Source organism: Lynx canadensis, chromosome A1 (genome assembly GCF_007474595.2).
Source record: "Lynx canadensis isolate LIC74 chromosome A1, mLynCan4.pri.v2, whole genome shotgun sequence".
NCBI classification, from domain to species: Eukaryota; Metazoa; Chordata; class Mammalia; order Carnivora; family Felidae; genus Lynx; species Lynx canadensis.
This window is the reverse complement of record NC_044303.2, coordinates 29144831-29152539: the sequence shown is the minus strand read 5'-3', so window position 1 is coordinate 29152539 and position 7709 is coordinate 29144831. Positions and strand designations below refer to the sequence as shown.

General features: G+C 42.3%; 1 protein-coding gene across 1 annotated transcript; it reads right to left on the bottom strand.

Moving 5' to 3' along the window:
* Positions 1 to 2108: 2108 nt before the first annotated feature.
* Positions 2109 to 6879, bottom strand: LOC115511234 (kelch repeat and BTB domain-containing protein 6). Its single transcript, XM_030311790.1, has one exon. It carries the CDS (start codon positions 6578 to 6580, stop codon positions 4469 to 4471), a length of 2112 nt encoding a protein of 703 aa, XP_030167650.1. The 5' UTR covers positions 6581 to 6879; the 3' UTR covers positions 2109 to 4468.
* Between the last annotated feature and the right edge of the window lie 830 nt (positions 6880 to 7709).

The window sequence follows — 7709 nt, the reverse complement described above, 5'->3', positions numbered from 1 at the left end:
AGGCCCAGTCCATGTTACGCGGATTGCAATAACCCCCGGGGATGGTGTTATCCCTTTGGCTGCCATGTGATAACATCTGGCCTGACAGATGGTGTGGTAGAGATTGCTATTTAACCTAATAGCCTTTCTCCTCCATTCTATAAGAAGGAACCCCTGAATTTTAATTCAATACATGTTGTTCTAGAATAAAGACTACCTCTTTTAGGCAGTCTTCAAGTTAGGTATGCCTATGTGGTTAAGATCTGGTGTAGGTCATGTGACTGGAAGTGATGTGTACAACTTCCTTTATAAGATAGGCTCATCCCTTTCCCTTCCCTTCCCTTCCTCTTTTCTTGATGGCTGGAATATGGACACAAGTATAAACCAGTTTAAACCGTGTGGACCAGGACATAACCCCAAGGATGGCAGAATGAGGAAACAGAAAAGTCTGGGTCTCAGGGGATTTTCTAGATGAGGGGCAAAAACATAACAGATTGGACTTTTATAGGAGAAACTTATTTAAATAACTACTGGGTCTCTATTACAAACAACCAGACCTACATTCCAGCCAATGTACAAAGTGAGAGAAAGCATTAGGTCTTCTCTAAACAGAGAAAGCCCTGAAGACACTGAGACTCTATCTAGATCAGGCTGTGCCTGAAGTAAGTTCCCTTGCTGGATTTTTCTGTTAAAATAGGCAAAAAAGAAAAAAAAAAATCTACTGAATTTTCTTAAGATGATCTATGTTAAGGTAATGTTGCTTACAATTGAGTCCTGGATCTTCTCTTCCTCTAAGGCACAAACATTTGTTTGAAAGAAATTATTTTGCCTGACACATAAAGTCCCTTTTTGTTAGTTTCCCTAGAATTAACAAATAGTTTGCCCCAAAACAATATTTGATTAAGATATGGTGTTTCTAAGCAGCAATCTTAACTTTGGAGGTGAGAGTGTAAAAGGTTGAGTCCATTAGGTGACAACAGACTAGGTCGTTTTAAGAGAAAATGGGTCTCACATACAGATGGGATGTTATATAACAATATGTTCCCTACTCTCTCTGTGCCTTGGACCACGTGGAGTCCTCAAGGTTATATATGTAAGGAATGGCAGTTTGATGGAACAGATCCAGGTGACAAATGGCTCAGTCAAGAAGGGGATCCTTTTTCCTGTTCTACACAAAACCTATTGCCTCCATGGCAGCTTCTGTGAACATTATCTCGTTTGTTATTATGTAAAAAATCAATTGGTTTGTATATATTCTATGCTCTTGTTGGTTTTAAAAGAAACATTAACTCTTACATTTCTACTGTGAGTCACATTTTCTGTAAATAATTTTGCTTCCTAACCTTCCCTGCTTTATCATATTTGCTATAATGAATGTTTCTTTAAAATTAGATGAAAAGGGCCTTGACCTTTTTAAACAGATAAGGGAAGGAGAGACTGTCACATGTATTCTTACCTCAGTTAAGATGAGCAGAAGTGTCCTGTCATCTTTGACATTATAAAATTATAACAAATTTGCCTTTTTCTTAAGAATAAATCAAGGGGTGCCTGGGTGGCACAGTTGGTGGAACATCTGACTCTTGATTTTGGCTCAGGTCATGACCCCAAGGTCGTAGGATCGCACCCCACATTGGGCTCCTCACTGGGCATGGAAGCTGCTTAAGATTCTCCCTCTCTTTCTCTCCCTGCTCACGCTTTCTCTAAAATGAAAAAAAAAATTCTTTTTTTAATTTAAAAAAGAAATAGATCAAAAGCTTTCCCCAGATTCTCAAAAACGTCAGGTACAGAAACTTTAAAAATCTCTGCTTAACTAGAATCAATGAAAAGAGCTATTATAATTTAATTTCTTTCTTTAATCCATATATAAACAAGCCAATTGCTAAATTAGCTTCTAGTTTATCCTTTTGGAAACCCTAATGACACTTATCATTCAAACTTAGAACTTATAAAAATTTGGGTTACACTTTTCAGACTACAGGAACAGATACAAAGGTAATTAAGGTCATTCTAAATCTTAAGAGGAGTAGTCTTGCAATGTTCTACTGAACATCTGCTAAAAGATGTGCCGATTAATTGGAAAACTGAGACAAAGGTGCTCTCCCGTCAAGAAGGGATTTCAACACTGCTAGTTGCATCATTCAATGCACAGGCAAGAGCATTACACATTTAGCACAAACACTGAATTAAAAAGTCAGGAAGTTTAGGTTCTAATACCAGTTTTATTTGCAACTAATCACATACAAATCACTTACCTATAAAATAATGATTAACACCGATTCTCTAATTCACAAATATATCACGAAACCAAAATTCTTCCCAAGAAAACTTCTTTGTAAACCAAGATATCACTGCTACTTAGCTTTTTACCTAACTCAAAGGTTGAGAATGACAAATCAGAGAATTTGTCACTCCTCAATCATTTGCATACCTTAATTCTGCAGATGGACAATCTGGTTAAGATCAGCACTGTCCTATTTCAACCTTACAAAACAAAAAGCTACCCACAAGAAGTTACTGGTGAAGAAAAAATTGGCCAAATACACTACTGAGACACAGCTTTGTGTTAAGTACAGTGCTCGTAACAACCCTGCTGTTAAATAGAACAAAACGTAGTCTTACAACTAAAAGCATGTTTGCCCTTTTGAAGGAACACGTACTGTTAGGACAAGCATCTTATTTTACTAAAAATGTTAAACAGGAATGTTTTGTAGTATCTTCAAATGGCCAATGAAAATGGCTGACAACCTTTTTTTCTTTTTTTAAACCTTTTGTGTCTCCCTTTCTCCATTTTCATCCTATGGTATTTCATTAAAAAATTCAGGTCCCCACCTGAGAGCACAATCCTCTGTACTCAGCCAGGGTGTAAGAAATGTTAGCATTCTGTCACTAGAGCATAAACGTCGAAGAGGAATTAGCATGTTACTAAATGAAGATTCAAGAAGAAAATTCTAACTGGGTATAGAAAAAACATATACACCATAAGCAACCGGTCATTATCACGTGTATGTAGCGTGACAACCATATCTAGTAAACCCTCAAGAGGTAAGCACTTGTATTTAGCAATGTCAGTTTTGTTATGATTTAGTCTCTGTTTCTGAACATTCCCTTACGTAGTGTGACAGAAACAAAGACTGGAGCGTGGTTCACAGAGAAACACAGAACAAATACAAATATCCTAATAAAATAACCATGTATACCACTGCTTAGGGAAATATTTTAGACGAAATATACTTTCACTACTGGCCCCAAATGCCATCATTCACTTATGTTATTTAACTGTAAACTTTTAATACAAAAATACCTTTAAGCTGATAATAACATTTAGTGACTTACAAAAACTGACAATATTTCAATGCTACACAAAACAGTTCTATACACAACTTAAAGTTTTAAAGTCCTTTGCTGGCACTTGATTTTATAGTTGATAGACACAATATCTACTGATCTCAATAAAATACTGTTCTTAGCTTACACATATTTTCAAAACGAATATTATCTCATTAAACAGCAAAGAATAATCACATTTTGCTGACAAATCTCAGATGAACACTAAAATTGTACAGCCCAAGTATTTTAAGAATCACATAAACTTTTTAAGACAATGGATACAAATTTACACAATCGTCTCCAGTGAAAAAGAGGATTATTCCTCTGATTCTGTGAAGCATGTATCAAGTATAGGTCAAAAATGTGAAGCGACAAAGCAAGTTAGTTTTGTTTTTGTTTTTTTTAAGGTTTCTCAATGACTGGTGACACTACTAGAACAGATGGAAAACTGGTCACTGTTTGCAAATACACATTTTATATTACAAATTTAAAACAAATTTCTTTCCAAACAGTAGAATCCTGTTTTTGTTTGCTTCGTTTTTACTTTTAGTGAGCTTACTGCCATTCTGCACATCATTACAAATGAAATCACCAGTCACATTAAACATATAAGCTTTCTTTGTTTCTCTTCTTCACACAGGGGAGGTAACTAAACTAAAACCTGGCAAACTATATTTAAATTAGAACACATTTTGTAATAACCCACTAATTTAAAGTTTTGGAAACCTACTACCCTGTTCTGAAGGAAAATATATACTTTCAAAACCCCACCTGGTAATTCCTAGCCAATAAGTTTTCTATTTTAAAAATCAAAATTCAAGTCACAGTACTTGTGGCACGAAACAGAATATAAGATTTAAGAACAGAAGACTAAATTAGTATAATCGAACATAAACATACCAAACGATCAAATCAATATAGGACTTTTAGAACAGTAAATTATTAAATAGGTTGATTTCTTTGAGTGTATAAACTCCCTAACATTAAATATGTTAGTATTTCAAACAATACCCTTTCTAAACCAAACCTGAAATTAATCAACCTGTTTTGTTTTGTTGTTTTCCCAGCAAAGAGAAAGGGTATCTCTTTAAGACACTTTCCAAAGCAGTAAAAACACCGTAGTGTTTCAACCTATCTACAACAAATTCTGATCCTGTGCATTTCACTGAGGAGCTACCTGAACCCACAAATCATCATCAGATAGAGAACTTGAACTTCCTGACTCAGAGTCCAGCTCACTGAATCCACCTAAATCCCATTCAGTACTGGATTCACTCGGCACATCTTCTTCCTCTGTGAGGAAACTGTGACCAGGCTCGAGGCAGGAAGGATAAACACGAGCTGACAGGCAGAAGAAGTTGGAATCAAACTGGAAGAGGCCTAACGTGGTACCTATGTTAATCCACTGGTCTCCCCTAGTGTCATATTCATACACGGTCACCCGGTTCTTCTTCCACTGTGGGGTGCGCGACGTGATCAGCAACAGTTTCTGGCCGTGATTGATTATCCGGTAGTTGTTGGTCTCCGACACCAAGGGAATATTATTGATCTGCCTCCACTCTCCTCTGACTGGATTGTAGACCTTCATGACTGGGATGTCACAGATACAGTAGATCTCGTCGTTGAAGACACAGGCTTCCTGAAAGTCATTGCGCTTCAGAGAAACACACTTCAGCCACATATTGTGGCTAGGATCGTAGCAGAACATGCGCTTGCTGTTGAGAGCATAAAGATAGTTCTGAATTACCATTAGATCAAAGGATATAAAAGAATGGGGTAGCGGAGCCACCAGTGCCCACTGGTTTCTCTGAACACTGTAGCATTCCACTTCCTTCAATTTAACACCGGTAATCGGGTCTCGCCCACCCAAGATGTAGATGTAGCCATTGAGGTAGGCCACATCCATGCCCTCGCGACACAGCAGGCGGTCAGCAAGCTGCTGCCAACTATTCTGGGCTGGCTTATACACCCACAGGTCTTTCCGGGGCTGGGCAGCCAGGTAGATGTCATGGTCTGGAGAGACACAGACAGCTAAGGTGGTTACAGTCCTGGTGTGAGCAAGGCAGGTCAGAGGTGACGGCACTTTGTAAATATCTCCGGTGTATGGGTCACAGCACAGAAAGGGATCCCTAGGATGTCCAAAGAAGATCACCATCTTCTTAGCACACACACCCAGCCTCTGGGGCGGATTTTCTGATGTAGGTACCATAGAGCTGCTGCTGCTACTGCCGCAGCCGCTGCCGCCGCCGCCGCCGCCACTGCTGTTGCCGCTGCCGCTGCCGCCGCCACCGCCGCTAGTGCCGCTGCCGCTGCTGCCGCCACTGCTCTCTGGCTTCGGCACCAGAGACTTGCACAACTTGTCACCGTATCGCATCTGCAGGGCCCCTTCGATAAGGTCCAGACAGTACTTCTTCACAATGGTGTTGGTCAGCAGCCCTTCCAGGTAGTCCTTATTTTCATCTGTGAAGTGGGTCCAGCGGACACACTTGAAGACTTCCGCAGCGTTGGGACCCCGCTCCTTGGGAGACGCTTCCAACCACTGCACTGCCACATGACACACGGTCTGCTCAAGCTCTATGTTTAGACTATCAAGGCGCAGGATAGACAGCAACTGGGCGAGGGTCAGGTCTGCCAGAGTCTCTTCCCGAATCGAACCCATCTGGCTGAGCTGCTTGAAGTTGTGGGCGATGAAGGACTGGGCCTGTGACCGCAGTTTGCGATGGCCGAAGGCGTCGGCAAACTTAAAGATGGCGGTGCAATTGGCCAGGTCAAGGCGGCGGGCTAGGAAGGAGGCACAAGCTTCCCGCACGTACTCGAGCTGCAACATGTCAGAGGCCGCATAAAGGCGTTCCACGTTGGCTTCACTCAAGGATACACGACCTGTGTAGCAGTAGTCGACCAGCACCTCGAAGGACTCGGCATCCACATCATGCATGGTCACATTCGCCTGGTGGCTCTCGTACATGCCACCTGTGAACATGCTCTTGAAGTAGGGACACGCGGCAGCCAGCACGTTACGGTTGCAGGGGAAGAGGCGGCCGGTGCCAGGCCCGCTGCCAGGTGTCACCACCTCGATGGTCACATCACATAACAGCCGCGCGTCGTAGAAAGACTTCAGCTGCGCCAGCAGGGCTGCAGAATGAGCCGTGTCCTTCAGCTCCTCCGGGCCCGTGAAAAAAGCCGAAACCGTGGGCTTGTGAACCCTCTTGGGCCGCTTCCCACCGCGGGGACTGGCCAGGCGGCGAGAGCGCGGAGCTTCTTCCCGGGACTGCATGGTGGAGATGGCGGCGGGGTACGAGGGCGAGAACGGGTGCAAGGACCGGGCTCTGGCTCCTCCTCGCCCTCTTCTCGCTGGCGCTAGATCGCGGTGTCTCCGGAGAGACTGCAGCACGGGTCCATTTACCTAATTCAGTCTTATGCCGCAGTGCCGCCTCCCTTTATCACGTAGCCAGCGCCTGACTCACCCCTTTCCAGTTCCGCGCCCTTTCTCCGCCTCAGCTCGCTTTACAGAACCCGCTGGACGGAACCGAGATCCGCCACTGCCGCGCTGGCAATACCGGTAGGCGTCCAAGAGGACTACGGTTCCCAGGCTGCCTTTCGCGCCTTGAGGCATGCCGGGACCCTCCAGACTCCAGGGGATAGGCGGACGGACCGAAGCCGCTGTGCATTTTGGGGGTAGTAGTTTCAATAGTATCGCGAGATTTATCGGCCGTTCATTGTTTCGGGTGACGGAATTAGAAATCGCTAATTTTCTTTCGTTCTGTTTTATGGTTTAGAACTTTGGATTTGGAATCCAGATGAGACGCCGGATCTGTATTTATCAATTGTTTGGCTTTGCTCTCAGAACTGGTTTTAAAAATGTGAAGAACAACAGTATATCATAGCCCGATGTGACGACGACATGAATTGCGTAGGTTAAATAGGATGCTCTGAATAAATATTTGCGGATTAGGTTAATAAAGTGCTTACGCAGTGTCTATAATGTAAGGGTTAGATAGGTTTTAGCTTTTCTTCTACCATTTGTGAAAAATCAAGCATCTACTCATTTGAAATCAGGAGCCTGGAGGAAAAAATTCAAAATGCTGCAGGTTTCTGCAGAGATTCCACCCCCTCACCCTGCCACCCCCGCCTTTTAATATTTTTTTTCTTTTTCCAAATATTGTTTCAGGTGTACAATATAACGGTTCAATAATTCTATACATTAATGGCTCAGTGCTCATTAAGACAAGTGTACTGTTAATCCCCTTTATCTCTTTCACCATCACCCCACACCCCGCCCCCCCTCCCCTGGCAACCACCAGTTTGTTCTCTATATTTAAGTCTGGGTTTTTTTTGCTGTTGTTTGTCTCTTTTTTTTCTTTATCTGTTACTAACGATTTTATTTTTAAGATCAGTTTTAGGTA

Bases quoted from the DNA above. Each gene is read 5' to 3' on its own strand.
- LOC115511234 (XM_030311790.1), bottom strand. From the start codon at position 6,580: ATGCAGTCCCGGGAAGAAGCTCCGCGCTCTCGCCGCCTGGCCAGTCCC.